Source organism: Carcharodon carcharias, chromosome 16, assembly GCF_017639515.1.
Source record: "Carcharodon carcharias isolate sCarCar2 chromosome 16, sCarCar2.pri, whole genome shotgun sequence".
Lineage (NCBI taxonomy): Eukaryota > Metazoa > Chordata > Chondrichthyes > Lamniformes > Lamnidae > Carcharodon > Carcharodon carcharias.
The window spans coordinates 17,244,666-17,272,591 of NC_054482.1; the positions used below are offsets into that span (position 1 = coordinate 17,244,666).

Consider the following 27,926-nt stretch of genomic DNA (forward strand, 5'->3'; position numbering starts at 1 on the left):
GCTCAGGTAAACACGCAGAAACAATATATAAGCTCCATTCTCAGGAATAATTTGGAGGACATTTCCAAGCTGGTCCCACTGAATTCCACCTGCCACAACTGGTAATCATATGTCTGGATTGGAAATTTTTGAGTACAAACCTATGTTTATCGATTTTAATGGCCTGGTGATTTGAGGATTGTACAGACTAACAAAACTCTTCATGAAGGGACATCACCTTTATGAGAAAATGTTTGGGGAGGAACTGGAAGAAATACAGTACATTTGATCTCTATCATAAAGGCGCGCTTCCAAGTGATGAAATGGACGTCCCTACTTCAAAGGTCTTCAAAGGGGTTTGCCACACATTTTTATATGAAGGTGGAGTTACTTTAAACTGGCTCATTTATGAACATCATAGCAATTACTTTGAAGCAGGTGTGCTATATGGGCCTCCACGATTCAGCATGATGGCACATTATGGTTGGTTAGGAGAGCTACAGAACAACACTTGCAACAATATCAGCTTCTCAGGCAGTTTACAAACATTGGACTGCTAAAACTGAATGTTAGCATTAAGCTCCCTGCCAACTACTTATTCTATATAATATATGTTTCATAGGATTTTAAAAGCCTATTTTCTTCTTGCGCCATCCAGAAAATAGGAAGGAAAAAAATATATTTATGTCAGCCTGACTATGCTTTAAATTAGTTTTTTAGATGGACAAATGCTTTACCCTGACATGCCTGACTCATACCAGAGGAATTTCTAGCCTTCAGTCAACAGCAGAGACTCGTTATCTCAAATAAGGCACTAATGCCCCCCCTCCCCACCCCCCGCCAGAACTGCATAAAGACTCTTTACATTTCCAAAACAGAATTCTTACCACCGGAGATGGGGTGTCTGCAAGGACAAATGGACTCTGAACACCTCTATTAAACATCTCAAGATTCCAGACCTGGAAAATACATTCTTTGTCCAAATCCCAGGGGAAGAACTGGGAGGTGTGTCACATGGCCTCCCCCACCTGCTAGAACCTGTAATATTGCACTGAACCCAGGCAGTCTGCCATTTCCCTTCGACAGAGCAGCAACAGAACCAGGGCGGTGTCCAGGTTTTAAATTACCTGGCCCTTGTCTACACTGGTACTACTGGAAAATCTGAACTTCTGTATCTGTGCCTACAAAACTAATTTATCTCTTTGTGCCTTCTTCCATTGTGGAAGTCACCGCTTCTGGAAAAGCAGATCACCCTGCAACAGTTTCGGCCTGATAACCACTGAAGGAGTACACCATTGGACTTTTTGGTTTGGGACTCATGTAAAATCATAATTCTTATTTTGTTTGTGGTCTTTGTTCTGAACCCCTTTCTTTCTCTTATCTCTCTTTTATTATATGAATGTGAAAAAGAGGCAGAAGTTATGAATCCCCTTCCTGCATTTTGCGTGCATGTGAAATAAATTAACCCTCTAATTTTTTACCATATCTTGCTTTGCTGTGGGGTTACTGGTAGAGAGTTGAATCACTCCAAAACTGAGAGGTTGGGGAAAATACACCACCACTTACAAAAGGGGAAAGAGTGGAGAAATCGGGGCTGTTTAAATTAAGCTCTCTCCTGTCCGTAACATTCTTTTTATGCAGCTGATGTGCTGAATACTGTATATCATATATAGGTATGTGATGTGGGCAAGAGAGAGGGAGATGGAGTAGATTTTGATGAAACACATACAACATGTTCTGTCCCTTAACAGAAACAAAGCCAATGCAACAATTACAGTTCACACCAAGCGATACAATGACATTTGATTTCACTGAATCCCAGGAACCTGGACTTCAGCTTTCAATCACTTGTCAGGAACAAGAGTGAAGCACTGGCCCAAAATAAACGCTAGCTGCTCATGATATGCAGTGGGTTCTCGTTAGTTTACGTGTCTCTGGGTTCACGTGATGTTTAAAAGCTGCTTGAGCTACGCTCTTGATGGTACAATTTCTGAAATTGTATTGATGTGTTTTTGCCTTGTGGGAATCTTTATAGTTAAACTCGCCTTGTTCCTGCAGCTGAGTGGAACAAGGCAAGTTCGTCAAAGGGGGAAAAAATAGCAGAGGGCAAGGAATAAAAATAATTTACTTGTAGTGCCTGCTGCATGACTATTATTCCCAGCATACACCCATATTTAGGATAACAGAATGGGGCCACTGTGCTGCTGCCTGGTGTGGTAGGCTCAGGGGCTGTGTTTCCAATTGCCACATGCTGAATTCCCAGCCCTGTGAAGCCTTCTTGAAGTCAGGAACCAATCAGATGGGCAATCCTCCCAAGATCGTTCTAGAACTGGTTTCTGAGTGGTATTTGTGAAAGGCTGGAAACTGGACACTGGATGTAGAGTTCAAAGCAAATGGATGGAGAGAAAGTAAGTGTTTCAATTGTACGATTAATTAACACACCAAAACGCATGTAATTATCCCCCACAGGTCTGCTCTGCTTACAAGCCAATTAGTAACTCATGGGTGACAGGAACATCTGGAGACAGGTTTACGGGGCAAATGGCCTTGAACCTTGTTTATCCACCACCCTGATCTTTGAAAGAATTGGAATTCCTGTGATATCTGCTTACAGATCAGAGAAATCCTTTGATTTTTGTGGCCATTTTACACCTTCATTGTGTACAGCAAAAGCAAAAACAATCTCTTCACTAACCTGATCGCTGACAGGATTGCAGGAAAAGTAAAATCTCCACTTCAATGCAACTCCTGTTACTTCAAATGTCACTGGGTATTTGCACTAAAACTGTTTAAAAGTAAGGGGTCACTCATTTAAGAGAGATTTGAGGGGAGTTTTTTTCTCTCACAGCAGTTGTGAGTCTTTGAACTCTCTTCCTCAAAAAGCAGTGGAAGCAGAGTCTTTGGATATTTTTAAGGTGGTGCTAGATAAACTCTTGAATAACAAGGGGGTGAAAGGTTATTGGAGATAGGCAGGAATGTGAGGTTGAGGTTACATTCAGATCAACCATGATCTTATTGGATGGTGGGGAGGGCTCGAGGGGCCGAGTGGCCTACCCCTGCTCCTAATTCGTATGTTTGCATGTTTAAAGCTCTGGAACCCTACAAAGAAAATCAGATCCTCTGAGGAAGAGGATGTGACTTGCTTGATAGTCTGTTACCATCAATACATTCATAATCACAATGTTACAGAAAACCTCTGATTGCACCACTTCTTTATCTGGAACTGCAACTAACTTCACCCACTCAGTAAGTGCCATCTTAACTCTTGCCACCTAATTTCTCCATTATATTTTCTTCCTTAATGCCATGTATCTTTCCATCACCCCCACATCCAATTGACGGCCAGCCCTCTGGTGTACCCTTAAACAGTAGGTGTGGAATTTAATGCTGTCCCCCATTATGAGTTGGCAGCAGGGAGGGGAGTCATTTAATCAGGCGGGAGGAGGGGTGAGGCCCACTTTGGGGCCTCATCCCGAGACTGTTGGTATTAACTCAGTGGTGGGTGGGGGGTCGGTGGGCTCATCATGTGGAGACCATGACAAGCAAACCCATGTGACTGCTGGGGTGGGGGGGGGTCTTGTTCAAAGACACTCAGTGCCTGATTGAGGAAAGTGGCAGGAGGCGGGTGGGGAGGTCCTTGCTGCCGAACCCTGTCTGCCATTACTCACTTGTTGGCCTTGGACCCAGTAATGATACTGGGCTCGGGTGAGTGTCTTACCAGCAGCAGCCACCGCCTCCCCGGTGGTGCTGCCATTCAATGGAGCTGCTAGCCTCTGATTGGCCAGTCGCTCTCGGCAGGTGGCATGTCCATTTTTGGGGTCCTTGGTCTCGGGGAAGGCCCTGGCTGCTGTCCAGTTAAATGCCCGAGTGGCACTTAACATGGTGGGCCTTCCCTAAAAGAGGCCACATGGGGCTCTCCCTAACTCTCCAGCCAGAGGGCGCGTCCCCTATCCCCTCTATTAAATACTGCGCCGTGCATGGAACCTTGTTATTCAAAATCTCTCTAAATGATTGAGTGGGAGTGGTGCAAATCCAAACAGTAATATTGTCAGCCAGAGCTGGGATTCCACCTCGGATCTGCTTGTTGGGAGTTGAACACTCTTAAAGTTAGACTGGAGCAACCCCATCACTGAATCAGAATTATGGTGACAGCTTACTGGTGCCTTCCTCTTCAAGCAATGATTTAAAAATCCCAGGCAGACTGGGAGTCCCCCACCAACAGTTTGCAAAGCTTAGGTGCATGTTTTTATTGCTATCCAGCAATTTTCTCAATTTTTTTTTCTGGAATAATCTTCCCATGATTGGTTAAGTTCACACACGTTTTGCGAATGGAGTTGCCAACCTTCCAGGATTGTATTGGATTCTCCAGGAATGAAAGACTAATCTCCAGGACACTACTATAACGGATCGAGGAGAAACATCAAAGGGCCCTCAAACAATTGTATTTTTTATTCCATTTTCTTTGAGACACTTGTTTAATAAAAAAAAATTTGAGATGAATTAAAGGCTGTCAGACTGACAGTCAAGAACCATCCAATCAGCTAATGAAGAATCTATTCTTTCCAAGTGATATGAGAGGGTAATGGACTGAGAAGGTATATGTGTCAGGAGATCAATGGTGGGATCATGGGGGTGGGACAGTTGCAGGCTGGAATCATCTTATGGAATCTTCAGGAACACGCTGAATCAGAGTTGGCAACTCTATATGACGTGCTAAAAACAGGTTATGCCAGTAAATGTGAAATGCCCCCATTTGGGAGCAGGCGGTGGGATTTAGTGAAGTGAACTCCTGACCTTGGGGCTGGGCTTTCTGAGATTAACAGTATTAGTGAGTATCACAATGCCACCCAGATACTAGAATTGGGATGGCAAGCAGGATAAAATGAATACACTTTGAAAAATCTCAATGACATTTTTGTCCATCACTCATCACCTACACTGGATTAAACTGGTCATCACACAACATTGAGATGTGTACACACGCTAACCTCACCCTGGGTTTGAGGTCACAGTTATAAATTGAATGTATTTGACTTGGAGGGAATTTTGTTTCTCCAGTCAGAGCCTCACATGTGGCTCCATTTCCCAGAGGCTTGCAGGTTAACAGCCATGTTAAAATAGTTCAGAAAAGGAATTCTATTGCAGTGTTGAACTGTGAGCTACCAGAGGAAATGAACCTTCTCAGAGCTTTAGGACAATGACCTGAAACAGCAGCTTGTACTGTTGGCAACTACGCACAACATAACTTACTGGCTATAGCAAGAGGCAAACGTCAAGCACGGGAGTTTCACCGTTGTATTATATTCTTACATTCTCATTATACTCAAGGCTGAGTTAGCCAGATTTTTGATTGACAAGGAAATCAAGAGTTTTGGGGAAGAGGCAGCAAAGTGGGGTTAAGGCCACGTTGATCGACCACGATCTAATTGAATGGCGGAGCAGTCTCGAGGGGCCAAAAGGCTGATTCCTGTTCCCGTTTCTTACGATGTATTGTTAGCCGATCCGCTATCATTCACTTTACTCCTTTGCTGTGAATTGCGTATTGAAATATTAACTCTTTTATCGGGAAATTGTTGGAGGGATAAAGCAAAATATATAGTTTGAAAAATTGGAACATCATTCACTCTCCAAAATGTATATTTTATTAAGCACTTAGTGAAGTTGTTAGGGTTATCACGCTAGATACTGTGATAATTAAGAGGGGCAGTCTCATTTATGATACCAGGAAGCCACATGAGAATAGAGCATGCATTATCCCTCTTTACCTTGGCCACACCAGGGCTACAAGCGCTGAGACAGCTACCATGATACATACCATGTGAGCTTTAAGGCAAGGCATTGTTATTAACTGTTGTGTTCTTTAAAGTGATCCATTAATGAATTCTAATAGTGGCATCAGGCAGTTCTTGAAGAAGAGCTGAGAGTGTCCTGTTGTATGGCTGTCAAGAGCCTTTAATTAAATTAGTTTGGAGCAGTGTCACTGCAGCTCCCAGAGGACCAGGCTCCACGGCTAATCATTACCCTTACTGCACAGCACACAGATGACTCCAGCTGTCTTGTTAAAGGAATCCTGCTGTCATGTCTCAGTGTCCTGCAGGACACTTTTGCCATGTTCACCAACTTGCTGCTCAGTAATGAATTGCCAAAATTTCGATGCAGCAGCTAAGACTTGAGGTGTCGATTTTAACTTGGTGAAGAGCTGACGCTAAACAGATCAAATTACCCGTTACACACCCTGCCTGGTTTCTCATTCCACTAAAATCAATGGAAAGCAACATTGTGGCTGGGAGCGGGGGCAGGGGAGTGGTATGATGGCAGCTGATCTGCTGTCACCCATCTTACTTGCTATTATGATCTAACAGCGTTATGGTTGTGGAAAATTTGGGATTAAAAAAAACTTACAGTATGAGGTACTGCAGCAATTCACATCTGCTTGGATGAACTCAACTGGATGTGAGAGGTGATTTAAGGTTAGAACGACCAACCACAAATGGAATATCTAGTGTAAATATCCAGGGGTTCCCCGGCTTCCAATCCTATGGGGGATATAGCAACTTCTCTTCTTCCATCCTTGCATCCTGCACACAGTGTAGGAATGTACCCTTGATTGTCAGGCTTTAGGGAAACTGCATTTAGAGCACGCAGAAGTACTGTCAGGACATTGCTAGGCTACAGTCCAAGCGAGTGAGTGGGATGTGGAATGAGGAATAGCACTTTTGTGCCCTGCAAATCATCTTTCATGACAGAATTTGAGCTAATCTTCCACCTTTGCTTTCAAAAACTAAATTAAGCGGCTACGGCTCTAGTCTCCCTTCCAGCAATCTCTCATACTTTACCCTAGAAAAACACGGTTTGCCTGAACAAGCAATCACTTGTAGGTGGCAGCAGGAGATTTACTGTATACCCTCCTTGTAGTTCCACCTCTTGTTCTGTCATCGGTGGGCAGGAGTCTCTAGGGCTTTTGCCATATCCAAGTAATCCCAGGGATGATGCTCACAACATGTTCTACCTCCACCACTGCAGGCACCAAAACTCATCTGCACGAAAGATTTCACTGCCTTGCTTCTGGAGGCAAAGAGTTTGCAGTAGGGTTGCCAATCCTCCAGGATTGGCCTGGAGTCTCCAGGAATTAAGATCGATCTTTCGGGCACAGCTGCGCGCAATCCTGGAAAAACATCATTGGGACATTGAAAAAGATTGGGTTTTTTTTGTCATTTTCTTTGGACATTTCTCTTTACCAAAATATAGAAAACGGGGGTTAAAAAAGGCTGTTTTGGCGGACAGTCAAAGATCATCCAATTGGGTGGAGTATTTTTGCTTTTCAATTGGTGTTGGAAGGCAGTACGTCACAATGATGGATGTGTCGGCCAATTAATGGCTGGAATCTGGGGGCAAGTCATGTGATGAAACCTCCAGGAATCCATTGAATCAAAGTTGGCAACCCTGGTTAGCAGCGGCAAAAGACATGATCTAAAATGCACTGCTAAGATTTGGATGGTACTGGCTGAAAGAGTGGCGGGAACAGACCCAATGGTAGCCTTCAAAAGAGAATGAGATTGAAGAGCTTGAAAAGGAAAGAGCAGGGAAATAGGATTAATTTGACAGTCACTTCCACAGAGAACCTTTCAGTCTTTAACCAAATAGTCACTGTAAAGTCTCTAGATGAGCGAATTAAAACTATGAGGCATGGTCTAGGCTTGCCTATTCTGATTGAATGCATTCTTTGTGGTTTTGTCACATGACCTCCCATTGCCCTATCTAGTCGGATAGCCTCTCCTACTTTAAAAACAAAACTTGAAATTACAAAAATGGGTGAAGAAAATTTAAGAAATCGCTTTCTTTTTAAATGTCGCCTAGGATTATGCTTTTGGATCGCTCATGCTCAGCAGATGAAACGTTTAATTCCTGGAGACTCCTGGGGGGAGGATTTTTCCCTTTTTGTCGGGCGGGCACAGCGGGTGGGCCTGGGAGCGGCCGCGAAACGGATTGCCACCCACGATCAGGCCCTGACCGCTTAAAGGCTCAGTGCTGCCTGGGTGGGTGGGGGGAGGGAGAAGGGGGGAGTGAGTGCGGAAGTCAGCGCATGCGTGCGGGTGCTTTCACAGAAAGCTCCCTGAAGGCTCAGACCTGCCCTGCGTCAGGGAGCTGAAGACTTTTTAACTTCACACATAAAGGTTTTAAAATGAAGGGAAACATGTCCCCTCACGTGAACTCTGTCGCATGAGCAGGGGACATGTTAAAAGTGAGGTTTGAAAGTTTTCATTGCTTTTTTAATCAATGCTCGAAGCCTCATCCTGCCCGTGGATGAAGTTTTGCAAAAAATGCAAAGGCTGCTTGGTCTTTTCGCCAGCCGTATGGTTGGATGGGCAGCGAGAGATTCAATTCAATGAATTGATTAAGGGCTTTAATAGGCCCCTCAATTGTCGGCGGGTGCGCTGCCAACTCTGGCGTGCACCCGCTGCCCGTGCAAGCTGACACCGGGACAACTGCCCGACGGCATCACCCGCCATTTTACTCTCGCTCGGGTTGAAGAATCCAGGAGGGTTGGCAACCGGAATGGGAATGAGCACACGGGGGGGAAGGCTGGCATGTGCAGTGGGCAAGTTTGAAAGAGGGAGGTCCTGTTAGCGCTCTGCCGGAGCTTGGAAGGAGGGTCACGCCTGAAAGATTAACTGACCCACTCCCTTGGTTTGCAGTTCACTTTCAGCATCGAGTGTTTGCCTCTTTGAATCTAAATGAATCTGATAAATAGACTGAACGGCTGGACTTTTGATAGTTCGGCTAAGAAGTAATGACTCACTCGCAGGCAACGAAGTAAAATCACCAAATAGGTGAATGGCACATATCTGCTGTAGAAAGGCAGCATTATCGCTACAGGACATGTATTACTTACCTGGCCTGCAGTCTATGCAGATCAAAAATAAGAGCCATTTATATCATGACCTCAGGGTGTCCCAAGGCGCCTTCACAGTCAATTAAGTAACTTTTTGAAGCACAGTCTCTGTTGTAATGTAAGAAGCATTAAGTGGGTATAAGGCTACATCATGGCGTTGCACGCATCTTTTGATCCAGCGGGCAGCTTTTTCCACTCTGGAGACTAAGGACGGGATTTTCCAGCCCCACCCATTGCCAGAATTGTCTGGTCCCCACCCCCCGAAAGTCAATGGGCTTTTGGCTGGGCCAGCGAATCCTGGCCGCGTCTGGTGGTGGACAGGAAATTTAGCGTGGGTTGCTGGGCAAGTGACCACATGTGACTTTCTGCTTTGCAGCTCATTAATTATGCATCTGCAAGGAGCGCGGTGAATCTCGTGGCTGGGTGGGCAGGGAGTGGCCCACCCCACCTTTCTCTCATGGGATCGAAGGTCCTGGACCCTGGAAACACATTCACTTGCTGCGGACCAGGAGCTCCACACTACTCCTCCAGAATCCGTATGGCCGCATCTTGCACTGGAGAAGCCAATGGATGTGAGCAACCACATCTCGGGGCAGACAAGGGCACCTCTGGCATTACCTTTCATTCATTGCTCGATAAGGGCACCACCGGTGATACACCAGTCATCAGGCCAATGTTTGCCGTTGCAGTGTACCATGTGTGCCAGCCTCTTGACTTTATAGAGGCCTCATTGGCTCTTGCTGCTCAGGCCCATACTCCTCCTGGCCTTGTGCCAAATGGCAATGGGCCCTCCTTCTCCTCATCTGGATGAAAGCCATTACCAAGGCAGGGTTGCCTGCATCTGCAATGCCTCGGCAGATGTGTGAATGAATTGAAGTGATACATTGAGTGAGCTCGTCCTTTACAGGTTTCCCTCCATCTCAAAGCCTGCTGGCCAGTGCTAAGCCCTTCATCTTGCCTCTGTCTAGACATGGCTTCCCCACCCCACCACTTCCAGGTAAAGGACATCCCGGAGGACCAGAGATGGGTGTTCCTCCCATTTGTTCATTAATGAATATGGAGACATTGCTCTTTGACCAGCAAATGAGAGCCACGTGCAAGAAGCCTCACGCGGACGCTTTTCCACTTGTTTCCACTATCTTCAAGCCTGTTACAGTGATACCATTGACTTCATAGCATAGAAAGACTAACTGCATGAACTCTTAGCAGCCATGAGTATTCACCCAGGAGGATGGAGGCTTGGAGTTGCGAGTTGGCTGCCCTCCACCAGCCGTGTCCCTTGGAGGCATCCACCTCCCTCCCTCCCTTCATTCCTGCCTCTGACTGCAGCAGACGGCAAATTACACAGAATGAACGGCAGCTCCACACCTTGCTGGGATCTCAGTGTTATGAGACCCATGAGTCAGGGAGCAAACCTGCTGCAATGCGGCTTCACCACGGAGAGGAGAACACACTGAGCATCTTTAACATCCAGTTGCCTCATGATTATTAGTGTGTGCCTTTAGCCAGCCACCTGTGCTGACCTTAAATTCCACCCACCTGAAAGGAGCCTCCTCCCATCTCGAGGGATCTCACTGTGTGGTCAAGGTCGGTTTGGAAAAACGGTGCGCATCACTTTTCAAACTCGCTCCATCACCTTCTACCTTCCCCCTGTCACCCACAAACTTCTCCCTATCAACATAGACCCACCCAATATCACCAATCCTCTCCCCTGCATCACCCTCGACTCTCCTCCCATTATCCGGCACTTTATCACGATCCACCTCCACATGCCTTCCCTCCCTTCAGAGCCAACACCCGTTACTCTCCCCATGCCCACCCATCAAAATTAAGAGAACAAAATTCCAAGCTAATTTCCTCCTGGTGGGAAATTGACTTTTTCCATCACGCCAAATTCAGTATCCCCGCCTGCCATGATTCCCGCCACTGGCAGGAGTGAAAAATTCCATCCAGTGTCTTTGTTCAGCCGGGGGGTTAACATCTGGCTGTGGAGCTACTTCTCCAATCACCCCAACAACTTCATAATGGGGGGGGGGGGAGGGGGGGGGGTTGAGGTAAAAATAGCAGGAGTCGTCCACAGGGGAACAACTCAACCATTTTTAATTTTAAATATTAATCCATTAATTTAGCCCCCCCTCCCCCTGCGACCCACCCATAACTTGTGTTTAATACATAACAGAAACAAAACTTTAAACTGTACATCTCTCAGGCAGGCCAGTGAGAGTGCTCGACATGCTTCCTTGATAGATCAGTGACACCAGGAAATGATAGTGGGGGCAAAGGTAGATGTGAGGACTGTTTTCAGATTCATTGAACATCATGAAAGAAGTAATAGCGCAATCAATAAACGATCGCTCGAAGGTCAGCAGGAGCTTCTGGTGGGTGAAACTCTCCCTCCTCATTTTACAGACGCACTGGCAGTTTTGTTCATTCTCAATATCTGCTCAAGCAGCTCCAGTATTCAAACAGGGATATGCTGAACTCCATTACACAAAGTTAGCTCTTTTACTCGAAGCTGCGATGGGAGGGAAAGAATCTTTGAGCTGTGTCGCCTCGGTCAACTTGTAGGTGGTTCTCAGAACATGTTGTGGGAGGGTGGCAGGGGGCAGCAGGCAGGCTGTGGGCAGAATCCACAGCTTGGTCTTGTGCCCTGAACTGGACACGCTCTGCCCCAAAAAGCATTTGGCAAACTCCTTTTGTGAACTGGAGAGACACTAAGTCCAGCAGCGGTATTTTTGACTGCACCATTACTTCTGTCAGAACGAAGGACTTATAATTTTTTAGAATACCTTTCACAATCTCAGGGTGTACCAATGCATTTATGGCCAATGAAGTTCTTTTTAAAGTAATGTCTTTATTTTAATGTAGGAAAGCAGGCAGCCAATTTCTGCACTGCAAGATCCCACAAACAGCAATAAGAAAATGACTGAATGAAAATGAGAAGAAAATCTGCTTTAGTGATGTCCGTTGAGGAGAACTCCACTGCACTTCCTTGAATATTGCAATGGGATCTGTTGCATTCACCTGTGAGGGCAAGCCGGGCTGCAGTTTGATCTCTCAATTAAAAGACCTCCAACAGCGCAGCACTCTCCAAGTACTGCACTGAAATTTCAGCTTGGATGTAGTGTTCAAGTCTCCGGAATATGAGCACTCGAACTTACAACCTTTTGACTCAAGAGGTGAGAGTGCTACCCACTACACCATGGCTGACTTCAGTCACACGGACATGAAAAAAGAATTACCTGTTCTCCCTCATCCTCCTACAATACTATTGTCACTTGGCTCAGGGCAGTGTATCTGGTTGACAAGTTTTTTATTTATATGAATGAGCTGACAATCTCAGCCAGATTAATACCAAACAATAACACAAGAAAAAATCCTTTTGTACACAGTGCCTTATTAAAGGCCCAAAATATTTTCCATCCTTAGCTTGGTGCCAGCTTCTACTTAATACTTTTCAGCTCAAACTAGCATTCCCTCCAAAAAGAGAGAAAATTCTCCCACTTCCCCTATAGCCCTGGAAGTCTTGACATCTACCAGGTATCACAGAGTGCAGGTTGAGTAGTCTGCAGCCGGTGAGTTTGTGATGGGCTCTTAATTGAGATTCTCTTATGAAAGTGCTTCCCAAGGTAAGCAAGCATGCAGTGATGTAAAATCAGGGCCATCAAACATGCTATGCATGTGGGGATATCTATCCAGTTCACCATGCTTTTGAACAAAGCTATTTCCAAGAAGGGGTCTTGGTTGGATCTTTGGAAATGTTTCAGAAGTAGTCACTTGTAAAGTACAGCTTGCTAGAGTTTTGGAAGTGATGTTCCCTAGTTACCCTGCCACCAATGAGGGGGCCTGACTACCAAAGAGCATATTTACCTGTTTCTGGGAAAAAATTCGGCCAGTTTCCCTCCTTCCCCAGCTTTCCCATCAACCTTCACCTGGGTGATTCAACATGCCCGAGCACAGGAACAGCAAAATCTGGCCTTATACATCCTTTTTAAGGCAGGTGCAAGAGGTTTATCTAATTTTGATTCTGGTATATTTATCAAGGTTAAGCATTACATTAGACTTAGTGTACTAACATACTTTCTCAAACAGGAATGCCTTCAAACAGCAATGGAACATTATTGGAGAGACGGACCATGTCTTTTTTTAGTTAGGAAAGAGAAGTCAAGTTGCAATGTGCTAAAGCTGATACATCTTAATTTGAAACCAAACATGACCAGAATTGTATATTTGCAAGTGACCCATAAGAAATAGTGTTTATCTCAACTACAGGTAACTAAGTGTTTTTAAGTCAAGGCCTTCTTCATCTATAAAGGATTAATAAAGGGGAGGGGTGGGGGTGGTGAAATCATTGCACTCCCTGTGGCCTACACAGTCAATGTATTCATTCCATCGTTTCTTTCTGTGGTACGCTCCACTCCAAATCAAGCAGATGCAAATCTATTTTTCCATTTCCACCAACGAAACCTCATTCTGAAATAGAGATACATGGAGACCAGACATAGAAAGGTCAGGAAGTACAGCAGAACGCACAAGCTGATATCTGTGCGTGAGAGGCTCATCCCCAGCAGGCCCAGCCAATTCTGCTTCTTGACCTCAGATATGGCTTCAAGGTACCCTTGCCCAATCTCTCGCTTCTGCAGCCTTGACTGAAACACAGCATAGTCAAGTGACTCGGAGTCATCGATGGACTGCAGGTGCAGTTGTGGTCTGTGGAACCCCTCGTTCATTAGGCTGGCTCTCTTGTATTCAGCCCTGTCCTTCAAAGCTTGGCTTTTGTATTGCTCATTCACAAAAGTGTCTAAGTCCACAATGTCATCTTGTCCTCTGCGCATACGCTTGCCCGTAATGAAAGTCCTCTTTTGACTCCCATCCCTTCTTATACCTGTTATGGCTTTGGAGGTCTCCTGTTGCTTATCATTTCTTACTGGTGTTTCCTCACTTCTTTCTTCTTCCTCATCCTCTTCATCTCCTTCATCTTTTTCCTCCTCTTGTTTTGGGCCATCCTTCTCTCGGTCCTGCTGAACTTCTTCCCTCACTTTCTGTTTCTTCAGTAGCTCCTGCTCCCCCTCCAGGTAAGTGTAGTCAATGTTCGACGGAGAATAATACACATTGAGAAATTTCAGCACCTCGTCTGTAATCCACTGGTGCTCTCCTTCGACCTCACTGTGACATTCTGCACACATGTCTGGAGGTGGCCATTGAAGCTTTGGGAATATTGGATCCTCACTTAGTGCACCTTAAGGGACAGAATGAGAAAGAAAAGTCAATTGAATATACAATGTAAAATTCAGAGGCTACACTGTTGCAGAGAAGTACTGTTAAATATATCTGGCACCTTGGTTAGACAACACTGAGTGTTGCTTGCCGTTCTGCTCTCCGTACTGCAAAAAAAAGGATATTTAACGATGTTACCAGGATTGAACGTGTCAGGAAACACTGAACAGCCTGAGACTCTTCTCTCTGAAGTGAAAAGGCTAAGAAAATACCTAGTAGAGGTTTACAAAACTATGATCAGGTTTAATAGAGTGTGTTTTTTCTAAGACAGAGAGTGGCGAGAATGTGGTTAAAGCCAATAGCATTGATGGAATAAGGGGACGCTTGTTCCACACACTGAGGAAAAAGAACCACAGGGATATAGGGGCAGGCTAGGTCAAGATAATTAGAGTGGTAACAGGCTAGTGTGTAATGCAAACACAGGTATGGTCCAGTTGGGCCAAATGGCCTGCTTCTATGCTGTAGATTTGAGCAATTCTATTCAAGAGGCTTCCTGATTCCCCGAAGGCTGGCCTCAAATTTAGCCCCAAAGTTGACGGAGTGAACAGTTTCCCTCCAATGGCTAACAAATGCTCTGAGTAAAATGACTTTGATCAATCCCAGTTCAGTGCCAAGTGAGCTTCAGCCTCACCCCACAAGACTGCTGAAATCTGGGTCCAACATGTGCTGCAGTCTCACCCGTCCAAACAGTGGGAAGCTGGGGCAGAGTTTTATGCCAGCGCAATTTTACGGTCCCACCAAAGTCAATAGGCTTTTGAACGGCTCGCTGCATTTTACGGCCTGGCTCCTGCTGCAATGGGGCTATAAAATTTCACCCCTGAGCGTTGCTGTCCCACTAGTGGCCTGGTTTTGGGTATAAAACAAAAACAGTAGTAGAAAATCAACAGGGGGAAATCACCAACTTATAGCTGGAGGTCCCACTGTAATAATTGTTGGGCCGGTGTTGACTTAAGTCACCACAATCCTTGCAGAAACAGCCAGTGGTGAGGACACTAATTAATATCGGTAAATAGGATTCAAATGACACACTTAAGAACCTGGTGCATCTTTTATATTAATTCGCACTTCCAATGATAGCTCTTCAAACCACGCTGGTACAGGGCATGAAGTGGCCTCTTAAAAAGATCATTAGATGTGGTGAGGGAGAGTAGGAAAAAGATCTGTGACTCATTTTCCCATCTTTTTCAGGGGTTTTGAGCCATAAGGTTTCCTTAACTTCAACTCCTTGTTACTGGGTGCGCTCTTTCAATATCTATGAAAGTAAATAAGCTGATCTGTTGAATCATCCTCGCTTTCTCTAATCTATCCATCCTTCCCTTTTAATATCCTGCTCAAGGTCCATGATCAACGCCTGTGCTGCCAAATTTCCCACTCTCTGAAAGAGTGACTTGCTCACAACCAGAGCAATTAGTGTCGGCAGCTGGCTGAATGAAAGGAGAGAGAGAGCGAACTTGAGTTTATACAGTGCCTTTCACAACCCCAATACAATCTGCAATGTTTTATAGCCAATGAAACACTTCTGAAGTGTAATCACTGTTGGAATGTAGGAAATATAGCAGCTTTTTTGTGCACAGCAAGCTCCCACAAACAGCAGTGTGTCAACGACCAGATAATCTCTTGTTGGCTGAAGGATTAAGACTGGAGGAGCTCCCCTGCTCTTTCAAAATATCCAGCCGAGAGGCTGGACGGGGTCTCGGTTTAGGGTCACATCTGAAATACCTTTAACAGAGCAGCACCTCCTCTGTACTGCACCATAATGTCAGCCGGGTTTTTTGTACTCATAACTCTGGAGTGGGATTTGAACTCTCAACCTTCAGACTCGGGGTAACTGTGCTACCAATTGAGCCATGCTGACATTTGAATGTGGTTTGACCATAAAAATTGATAGACTTTCCCATATTGACATCGCAGGATGAGAAAAGAGGGGTGGGTGTGATCTGGGGCTGGTATACCTGCAATTGAGCTGGGAGAACCGTTCCTGCCACTTCTGGCTCCAAATTCGGGCAAGTATTTTTTTTATATACAGTATCACAGGTAGACTTGGCTCTCCTGATTGTTGCCAGCACAGCACAAATTGCGCTAAAATACCTCTCTATAAAACATGGTGAAATATCAGTCTAATCCCGAAAGTTAACAACCCAGTAATAAAAGTGCAGAAAAAGATGGTTTGAAAGGTATAGTTTCCAAGAATGTGATGTTATTAGCACGCCCTCAAAGCAGACAAAAATAAGCAATTTTATTAAAAGTGGAATTTCACACACTTTGCATCAATACAAAGGGTTTCACCAATGCATGGACATAAAGTATAACTGGAACTGATGTGAAGCAGGATTTAAAGGAGCCAGTGTCACAGCCTGTAGTATAGGCTGAAATAGTGTGAAATGGAATTTAAAAGTTCTCCTGAGTGAACTGTGAACTTTTTACATTTTCTATTTAATATCAGAGAGCCAAATACGCCAAGAACTCTTTGCCAACGTTGGAATGACCTGGTATTTGGAGGCTGTTGAGTGGAGTTCTGAAACATCTGGGCATTGAGCTCAGATTTGCCCAATGAAATGATGACAAGGGGCTGGCGGTCAATCTCGTGGTGTGCCCATTCTAAGTGGGTACCGGGCTCGAAGCAGTGTGCCTAATATCATGTTGTCTTCTGGGGTTTATGGATTCCTCACTGGAACGGGATATACCACCGTGGCACAATATTGTCTCCCTTACTGCAAAACCTTTTGTGGAAAGCAGCGTTAATGGCCCTAGTGAGTCCTGCCGCCATTCCAAAGTTAAAAATTCTAGGAATTTACCGACCCCTTTGTCAGTCAATGTATTCTGATTACCATCATATCCGATGATGTAGGCAGAGAGACAAGTAGACAATACAGTGACAGCTGACCCTCACTATAATGTGGCACTTGGGACACCACCAGATAACAAGCTGTAGTGATGGACTCGGGGATAGTGAGTCTGCTGAGATTTTGAAGCTCAACTGCTTTGAGCTCTTTGATGGATGGCTGAACAGTTAAAAGCTCTACTGCTAACAAGGCAGATTGACTGGACACTTCATTAATGGGTTACCAGCCTGGGCAGCAAGACACGAGTTTCCAATCAAACAGGCTTCTTGATTGCTTGTTCGTCTAAAGCCATCTGCTGCTTAAAACACCACGATACTTTGGGCTTTCAATAAAAGGACGGTGCGACTTCCAACTATTGCATAAAATCTTCCGCAGCTCCCAGCATTTAAAGGAACAATATCTTAGTCAGTAAGACTTATCAGTGAAAGCTTCTATTGTTTGTGGAGCAAATGCACATCGAGAGAAATAAATAGATGTTATAACAGAGACAGGCTACTTGTTCCAACCACTCTGTGTCGGCATTTACTGTCCAAGTGTGCAAATATTCCTAATCACATTTACTCACGCTGTTCCCGTATCTTTATATCATTTTCCACTCTTATTCAATCTAATCTTGAAAATTGGCACGGTTTCTGCCTCAACCACAAACCTGGCAGTAAATTCCCCTTTCATTTCCCTGGACACCTAGTGCACTGAGTGTCGTTCGGCTTGGCAGCACCCATGCAGGGAGGGTATCCCTTAGCTGGCACTATTTAAGATTGGGTGCTTGTTTGGATGACGGTTGTGGCTCGATGGATAATGTTCTCACCTGTTAACTGGAAGGCTGTGGGTATAAGTCACACTCCAGAGACTGAAGGACAAAATCCAGGCTGACACTGTGGTGTACGAGTAAGGACTGCCTAAAGTACAGTCTTTTGGACGAGATGTTAAAAATTGCGTTATTTCAAAGGAGGTAGGGGAGCCCTCCCTGATGTCTTGGTCAAATGTATATCACACCACCAACATCACTAAAATAAATCAACTAATCACTATCACATTGCTGCTAGTAGAAGCTTGCTGTGTGAAAATTGGCTGCAGTATTTTCCAAAATTACCACAGGGGCCACACTTTAAAAGTACTTCATTGGCTCTAGAGCACAATGGGGCATGCTGAAGTCAATGGCATATGAATGTAACTTTTCAAAACAATTTCTTTGGAAACTTAATTGCATCAATCCACCTCGAGGCAGGTTGGAACTACCTGCAGCAGTTCATCCCTGGTCCCATCAGACAAAAATTAATTCTCTCATTACAGATTGGGGCCCTGAAATTCTGCACGGGTTTCTGTAGGTCTCCTACCATAACTTACCCTTTCATGGCCTGTGTCTTAACATGTAAAAAAAAAGCAAGCTTGTACTGACTACTGAGTTTTGTGTGTGTGTGTGTGTATGTGTGCGCATATGTGTATTTTTTGTGTGTGTGTGTGTGCACGTGTATGTAAGTGTGTGTGGGTGTTATACAACATGCAACAGGAATAAAGACAAATGGAAAATTTATTGTGGCCCTCAAGAGGTGTAAAGATCCCTCTTAAAACAATGCAATTCCCATGTTATTCAGTCATAACTTCCTCATGAATTTTCCTAATGCTCATGAATAAATCCATTACCCCGTGGGACACACATTTCCACTCTCTCTCTCTCTATAAACAGTCCTATTCCATTTACTAACACACATGATGTCCTATATCCATTCCCCCTTAATCCAGCCCTTTTCTCTTACAAAGGGACGAGGGTACAGCTGTTCCCTTCTCTCCAGAGTCTAATACGCCCTTCACAACATTGGAAGCCTTGTATCACTCCCTTGGTCCCTGGCCAAACTAACCCTTTCACGAGCTCCAGTCTTTTGCATTTAACAGGAATGAATAATAGACACAGCCAACCTGCCCCAACTGGAATTGCTGGAGCAAGGTGCTGTTGCAGCTGGAGTCTGAAAGCCAGGAGACTGCAAGTCCCAGTGATGCATTTGGATAATCAATGCAAATGCAATGGCTTGTGGTTTTTCCCTGACTTACAAGCCACTGCATTTAGCCCATCAGCTGCATTGACAGGTCACCTTCAAAGTAAAGTTCATGATCTCTTTTGGCAATTGCTTCCTTCTCAAGGGCATGACCTCTCTATTCCCCGCAGGATCTTGTAACTAAGTCTCCTTGCGCTAGTGTCTGCTAGACAGGCCTTGAAGACAAGGGATGGGACGGGGGGTGGGGGGAATCATTTTAACCTAACCCGCTCATTGGGAAACTGTTAGGAGCACTGGTTTTACTCCGTGTTGAGGCACCAGGATTACCAGTTGAAGGTCACTGAGGTTTAGGCTCTAGGTCTCTGTTCAATTGTTCCATGAAACCCCAGATCTGTACAGCATAGGCTACAAATTATTAGGACCCTCTCTTCAGCCTGAATTCACAAAAACCTAAAAAAAAACAGCTGGTTTTGGTGCAAGAAAAGCTAGAAACATTTTTTTCCAGGTTTCTCTTTGATGTCAGGATCAGGTCCACATAGTCCTGAAAATAACATCAGAGATTGTGCAAAGCTCCTTCTACATTCTTGGAAAGACTGACTTGCGTCTGAAGCTGAGACATCTCTTGCTGTATGCTTTTAGTGCCTGTGGTGCTCAGCACTTTTTGAAGTCTAGGCCAGGTCCACACAGTTATTCCTGTTGGAAGGGGTGTGTGTGCGCGCGTGCATGTGTGTGTGTGTGTGTGTGTGTGTGTGAGTGCGCATGTGCATGTATGTGTATGCACTCGCACGTGTATGTATGTCTGTGCGCACGTGTGTATGTGTGTGCATGCACGCGTGAGTGTGCGTGTGTCTGAGTTTGTGTCTGTGACTTTCTGCGTGTCTGTGGGTGGAATTTTACAGCCCTGTATCGCGGGGACGGGGCTGTAACATGCAGCGAGCCGTTAAAACTCCACTGGCTTCGGCGGCACTGTAACATCTCGCCGGCATCAAATTCTGCACGTGTGTGTTTTGGGATATGGTCAGTGCTGAGCTTTGCTGTGAGCATCAAATAGCCAATACCCAAAGCGCAGTCTGACATTATATAAGGATTACATAGGATATTTGGCCATTCAGCCCAACTAATCTATACTGATAGTTATGCTCCACTAAAGCTTCCTGCCATCTTTTCCAATCTAAATCTACCAATTCCCTTCTCCCTCATATGCTTGTCTAGATTCCCCTTAATACATTTGTAGTAGTGAGTTCCACATTCTTACCACTCTGAGAATTCCCTATTGGATTTCTTGGTGACCATCTTACATGGATATGTTAAGGATGGTCACCTGTTTGAAGTACAGTTGGAAGGGTGAAGGTGATGTTGGATTCTTTGCATTCAGAAGAGGGGGCATGTGCGGAAAACTCTCCCATAGGCACAAATAAATAAACAAAATTTGACATGATTTCCTCCTCTGTGAGCAGCTTTGCTCCCTACAGGCCTTCCTGATGCCCCATCTTCCAGTCATAAGAGAGAAAATGAAATTCATGTCCAGGCCTCTGCCATCACCATCCTGGTTGCCATTGCATGGTGGGGGTGAGAGTGGGGATCAATAGCTGCTCGATCAGGCTTTTCCTCCCATGGAATAAAAGCACCTCCCTGCCACTTCCTCCACCTATAGGAACACAGGAACATTGACCATTCAGCCCCTTGAGTCGGTTCTGTTCTCCAATTATATAACATCTGATCTGCATTGTAACTCCAAGCACCCGCCTTGGTTCCGTATCTTATAATATTCTTGCCTAATAAACAACTATCAACCTTAATTAGGGAATTTTCAATTGACTGCACACCCCCCACCCCCACAACTCGCCAAGCCTCAACAACCAGATTTGGGGGAAGAGGGTTCCAGATTATCACCAGCCTTTGCGTGAAGAAGTGCTTCAAGTCATCACCCCTGAATGGCCTAGCTCACCTTTGAAGATGATGCTCCCCCCTTGTCCTGGACTCATTTGCTACAGAGGAAATAGTTTTGGCTGAAATCACAGTAGAGAGGGTGGTAAATGTGTGGCACCACCCACCAGTCGATAAAAGCCCAGCACCGGCAACAGCCTCTCATCAAGAGCCTTTATTTTGTTAACATGTTGCAAATGAGATTGGACAAGTTAGTGTCCTCGGTAAATAAGAGTACACCAGGAATATTTAATTAAGCTCTGCTGTACTTGACCTATTCTGTACTTTGACCCTAATTGAGCACATCAGTGAAAGATGTCAGTCACTTTCGATCCCATCTCATGCTGCCTGATGGAGCTGGATAGGAACAAGAACAACATTCTCCATGGATCTTTGACTTATTTAATTTACCAGCTGACGTCTCTGAAGAAGTAAAATGTCTGACAAAGATTTAGCAGGATAACTTTAGCTTTAGAGATCAGTACGGAAGTGTTGACTCATTACAATGGCAGGCATTGGGAGTCATAGGCCTAGCTGGTTCCTCCCATCCCCTCAACCCCATGCCTTTTGACATTTGAGTGTTGCCTCAGGTATGGAAGGCATATCAAGCAGAAGGAAAGGAAAGGATGGGCAATGCAACAGCACATGGCCATGGAAAAATATTGAAGGGGTTTCAGTTGGTCATTCAGGGCATCAAGTAAGGGGCTGGCTGGCCTGATTGGAATCAGCTGCCGTTTCTCCTTAGCACTTCATGTTCATTTGGTCTTTAAATTCACCCCTTCTTATGTCTTGTCGCAGTTTTTTCTTGTCCTCCTTTCTTGTCAGGGGGGAGGGGGGTTGAGCGGGTGAGGGGTGCGTGGTGGGCAGGTGGCCATAGATTGTATTCGGCCCTGATCTAGAGTTGCAGACTGGAGAGAAAGACCATTGCTGGGGGATGCCTCGTGGAGGGCACACAACATGAATATGACCAACTTCGCTGAATATCAGAATGGGGAGCACAGAAGCACGCTAGGTTACACAGCCCCTTGTATTGTCCTTGTATCATTCTCCATTCAATGAGATCAGGGCTGATCTGTGACCCAATTCCACATTTGTGCCTTTGCCCTGTATCCCTTAACACATAGGGTTAACAAAAAAACTATCAATCTCAGTTTTAAAATTTACAATTGATCTTGCATCAATTGTTGTTTGCGGAAGAGAGTTCCAAACTTTAACCGCTCTTCCTTGTTGAATTGTTCCCTAATTTCACACATGAAAGGTCTGGTTCCAATTTTTAGACCATGCCCCCTAACCCTCACTTCCCTAAGCAGCAGAAACAGTTTCTCTTTATCTACTCTATCTTGATACCTTAAAAACTTCAGTCACATCATCCCTTAATCTTCTGAATTCCCAGGAACACGACGGCGGTTTGTGTAATCTCCCCTGGTGATTTAACCCTCAGAGTTCAGTTATCATTCTGGGCTGACTGTCTGTGCCCAGCTGATACAGGAAGAAATAGATGTTCCTTTTCTGGAATGGCGTATGAATGACAAGAGGGAATGCTTTTTCAGATGCACAAGTTCTTTTGGCAAAAGATTCGAATTACAGCTCAGTCAGTCAAGTGGAAGAGTTTTACGTAAACTCTATGTAAATTGTTTCATTCGCCATGTAATCTGCTGTCTATTTAGTTCCTGAAACGAAAGGATTGAGAACAGCTCCCTCAGGACCTTCTACGGGCCAATAAAACCCTCAAAGATCCCAACTGTCATTAGTGACTCTGAAAAGAGGGGGACAAATTAATTGTACTGACACTTTACAAATGGTAGGATTTCATGCTTCATTGACCCTGAAGGATTGGAGTTAAACGGCACGCTTCAAACACACTCCCCCAGGGAGAGGCCAGCTCCACGTGCCACGTTCAGCAGCCACCTCTCCCCTCCTCCGCACACAAGGCTGAAGGAGGCTGCGGGAGTTACGCAGCAGCCTGTGCCCCTAGAGCAGCCTCAACAACATTTCAGTAATCCGACGAAGCTCAAGCCATTCACTTCCAATACTGCTCTTCACAAAGGCAGACAGTCACATTACACTGTATGGCATGCTGTAACAGCAAACATTTTATCACATTACTGAGAAAATACTGCATTGGATACAGGGGCAGTGATAGTCCTGGCACTGCCCTAACCCGACAACACTGTGTATAGGGGCAGTAACTGTCCTGGCACTGACTAACCTGACAACACTGTGTACAGGGGCAGTGACTGTGCCGGCACTGCCCTAACCCGACAACACTGTGTACAGAGGCATTTACAGTCCCAGCACTGCCCCAACCTGACAACACTGTGTACAGGGGCAGTGACTGTCCCGGCACTGCCCTAACCCGACAACACTGTGTACAGAGGCATTTACAGTCCCAGCACTGCCCCAACCTGACAACACTGTGTACAGGGGCAGTGACTGTCCTGGCACTGCCCTAATCCGACAACACTGTGTACAGGGGCATTTACAGTCCCAGCACTGCCCCAACCTGACAACACTGCGTATAGGGGCAGTAACTGTCCTGGCACTGACTAACCTGACAACACTGTGTACAGGGGCAGTGACTGTCCCGGCACTGCCCTAACCCAACAACACTGTGTACAGGGGCATTTACAGTCCCAGCACTGCCCTAACCCAGCAACACTGTGTACAGGGGCATTTACAGTCCCAGCACTGCCCTAACCCAACAACACTGTGTACCGGGGCAGTGACTGTCCCGGCACTGCCCTAACCCGACAACACTGTGTACAGGAGCGTTTACAGTCCCAGCACTGCCCTAACCTGACAACACTGTGTACAGGGGCATTTACAGTCCCAGCACTGCCCTAACCTGACAACACTGTGTACAGGGGCATTTACAGTCCCAGCACTGCCCTAACCTGACAACACTGTGTACAGGGGCATTTACAGTCCCAGCACTGACCTAACCCAACAACACTGTGTACCGGGGCAGTGACTGTCCTGGCACTGCCCTAACCCAACAACACTGTGTACAGGGGCATTTACAGTCCCAGCACTGCCCTAACCTGACAACACTGTGTACAGGGGCATTTACAGTCCCAGCACTGCCCTAACCCAACAACACTGTGTACCGGGGCAGTGACTGTCCCGGCACTGCCCTAACCCGACAACACTGTGTACAGGAGCGTTTACAGTCCCAGCACTGCCCTAACCTGACAACAGTGTGTACAGGGGCAGTAACTGTCCGGGCACTGCCCTAACCTGACAACACTGTGTACAGGGGCATTTACAGTCCCAGCACTGCCTTAACCCAACAACAGTGTACAGGGGCATTTACAGTCCCAGCACTGCCCTAACCCGACAACACTGTGTACAGGGGCATTTACAGTCCCAGCACTGCCCTAACTCAATAACACTATGTACAGGGGCAGTGACTGTCCCAGCACTGCCCTAACCTGACAACAGTGTGTACAGGGGCAGTAACTGTCTCGGCACTGCCCTAACCTGACAACACTGTGTACAGGAGCAGTAACTGTCCCAGCACTGCCCTAACCCAACAACACTGTGCACAGGGACAGGGACAAGAACAGTCCCAGTACTGTCCTAACCCAACAACACTGTGCACAGGGGTAGGGACAGTCCTAGCACTGCCTAACCTGACAACACTGTGAACTGGGTCAATAACAGTCTCTGACCACTGCTCTAACCCAACAAAACTGTGAACAGGAGCAGTAATACTGCCAGCGCTCTCCTAACCTGACAACAATATGTACAGGGGCATGAACAGTCCCAGCACTGCCCCAAGCCAACAAAACTGTGAACAGGGATAGTAAGAGTCTCTGAGCACTACTCTAACCTGACAGCACTGTGTAGAGTGGCAGTAACAGTCCCAGCGCTGTCCTAACCTGACAACACTATGTACAGGGGCAGTTACAGTCCAGTACTGCTCCAACCTGACAACACTGTGAACAGGGGCAGTAAGAGTCTCTGAGCATTACCCTAAACCATCAATGTAGCATGCAGCAGCGGTAACATTCCTGAATATCACCTGAACTGAGCAGCAATGAGCAAATATTTCTGATTAAAATGCTCATGTGTGAAAAGTGAACGAAGATGCAATTTGCATGGGCTTTGTCCAGTTGTAATCTCATTCCCAAATGGTCAATTTAAGGGTTTGAGAACACTGTGCTTGTTGCTGCTGCCTTTGCCGGGATCTGTGCATGCATGTGGCTTGTGCATGTGCAGATTGGCACATGACATACTCAAGGTGGTGCCTGCCTGATTTTGACAGGAACTGTTGTGCTCATGCTGGAAGTGCTGTTGAGAAACACCAGGCCATGTTGGTACTGTGACTGACACCAGCCTTTGTCCCATCACCATTATGATTGCTGGTACTTGTTTCCACAGAAGCCTATATTCCAACACCCAAACAAACTCACCAAAAACTGCCCTTGCCTTAATCTTCTTGCATATACAGACAGAATCCAGCTCCACAGAGACTGTGACCACATTATCATTCATATCATGGAGTAGACTTGGCTGGAAATTCCCCCCTTCAGTCAACATTTTCCAGCCTATCACTCCTCACAAATGAGTGGAATCAACAACTCCAGGGCATGTTTAATGACAACAATTATTAATATGGCAATTGGATTCAATCTAAAGATAAACAACTGCTTCCTGTCCAAGTTCTGTTTCTTCTGTTGTGGCTCAGTTGGTAGTACTCATTCTCTGAACCAGAAGGTTGTGGATTCAAGTCCAGAGGCTTGAGCACAAAATCTAGTCTGGCATCGTATGCAGTGCTCAGAGAGTGCTGCACAGTCAGAAGCACCGTTTCTCAGATGCAACGCTAAATGGAGGCCCTATCTGCCCTCTCAGGTGAATGTAACAGATCCTATAGCATTATCTTTGACAAGAGCAGGTGAGTTCCCCACAGTGTCTTGGCCAATATTTATCCCTAAACCAAGATCACCTAAAAACAAATTGCTGTTGGAGGGACCTTGCTGTGTGGCAATTGGCTGGCATGTTTCTTAAATTACAGCAGTGACTACACCACAAAAGTATTTCATAGTTTCAAAGCATTTTGGGACAATCTGAGGTCGAGAAAGTTCCTTTATGAAAGCTCTATATAAATGCAGGCCTTTCTTTTGTAATGTTAGCATACAAACACAAGCACATCCACAGACAGGGAATGTGAGGATTCAGATAGGTCATGTCTTTAAGGTATAGCAGCAATTTTCTCTATAAGCCTCTGGCCTCCATCCAGCAGTTTGCTCTCACCTGCCAGCCTGTTGTTGACCCGGTTGTGCCGAGACCACAGCCACAATGTGGCCTTATCGAAGCTGTCGACATGATCCATGGATTCCTTCGCCATGGCTTCGAAATGGGTGGCGCACGCCCGACAGCCAAAGAAGTATTTGACATATTGCCTCAAGGTGTACAGAACCTCCTGGGGGCCAGTCTGAGCAGCTGAGGGAAAACGGAGGAAGAGAAAAATAGTTTAGAGTAAAGGGCTAGCAATGGTTCCTCTTATCACCCACTGTACTGTGCCAGGCACCGGCATCACCGAGAGGCCAGCGGTCAACACCCTCCTTTGCGGGGGTTCACTACCCATTTGTTACACAAGAGATTCGACAGGCAGTGCTAGGAGGCTAATCCTGGCTCAAAACCAAACGCACCCTTGCCCTCCCAACATCCACATACACTTCCAGTAGGTGACTGGGTGGCCATTGGGAGACAACCATGGGCCTGAATTTGGATGGCCGGGATTTCCCTTCCCTCAATCTGAAGACTGTTCCTCGCCAGCTCTGAGTGCCCCGCAGCCATTTCGTGCTCTAATGAGCGTCAGTTGGTTGCAGGCGGGACTTGTGCCCCTCACTTGGGGGAAAGCTCTGCAGTCCCTTCAGTGACAACAGCTGCAGTGGACTGAAGAGGAACTTCAGGAAGATGCCTAAGCCTAAGTCCCAGGATAGGAGGACAAGGTAAGTTTAAGGGTCGCAGGGCGGGAAGGGTGGGGAAAGCCTGGGGGACGGGGTACAAATGGGGGGATCGGGGTGTTGGGGGAGAGGCTGGGTTGGGGGAGGAGGTCCAGCGGCCACCGGGCCTTAAGGCGATGTGGCAGTGCGGGGAGGCACCCGAAGTCAGAAGGGGGTTTTTGATGGAGGCATTTCCCCCCACCCCTTCCTGCCCGAGGCCTAAGCCCATTCATTTTCTGGCTTCTCCTACACCCACCAAGTAAAAAATTGAGGCTGGGCGGGAAATGTCTTAAGTGGGATAAGGGCAGGCTGAGGCCTTGTCCACCCCTGCATAAAGTGGTATGGTCGGCGCGGGCAGGAACCCAGAGGGAATCCCATTCCTTCAATTTCACGCTGCACCCACCCCCAGCCCCCCTCGCCTGAACACCCACTGGTGGGGGAGTGTGAAATTCAGGACGTGGTAAACTTCCCAACCCTACTAGGGGTGTTGTAACCAACTCTACTGCCCTATTGCTGCCCTGACTGAGAATACCTAGCTTGGTATATCCTGGAGATTGAGTGTGGAAGCCTAATGCTGTTTAATCTTCAGTGTTGACTGGGAAGCAGTTTTACTGACTAATGCACTGGGGGAGCTTCAAAGACATACATCCTGTGAAGGACCCCTTCCCTGCCAATTCTACCACTGAGAAGGAATAGTCATGGGTACGTCATCACCTTCAAGTTCCCATGCAAGTTACACACTATTCTGACTGGACACATATCACCGCTCCTTCATTGATACTGGGTCAATTTCCTGAAATTCCAGCCATCGTTACAGCATGATCCATAAGGAATGCAATGGTTCAGTCAGTGGAGCCACTATTGCTTTCTTCGAGCAATGAGGAGTGGTCAATAAACATGATCTTGCCATAACCACCTCTCAAAGCTGCTTTGTTTGGAAATGAAGAACTCATCTGGTGTTGGGTAAGAAATTGAAATACTTCCAAAACCAGGACACTCAACAACTGACAGGTTCACAAAAGCCTCACAAAGGTTACAGAGAGCTGCTGATCTGTCCCAGCTC

General features: G+C 46.0%; 1 protein-coding gene across 3 annotated transcripts in view; it reads right to left on the reverse strand.

Annotated features, from left to right (window-relative positions):
• The window catches only part of lhx4 (LIM homeobox 4), a 326,165-nt gene that overhangs the window by 200,717 nt on the left and 97,522 nt on the right, over window positions 1–27,926 (reverse strand). For 2 of the 3 annotated variants that reach the window (XM_041208941.1, XM_041208943.1), the window contains exons 11-12: window positions 26,169–26,357; window positions 12,169–14,111 (exon numbers count right to left, since the gene is read on the reverse strand). In XM_041208941.1, coding sequence (XP_041064875.1) covers window positions 13,297–14,111; window positions 26,169–26,357 — 1,004 coding nt within the window. In that variant the 3' untranslated portion in view covers window positions 12,169–13,296. Of the gene's footprint in view, window positions 1–12,168; window positions 14,112–17,685; window positions 17,700–26,168; window positions 26,358–27,926 lie in introns of those variants that run through there. The other variant, XM_041208942.1, reaches the window with a different exon arrangement.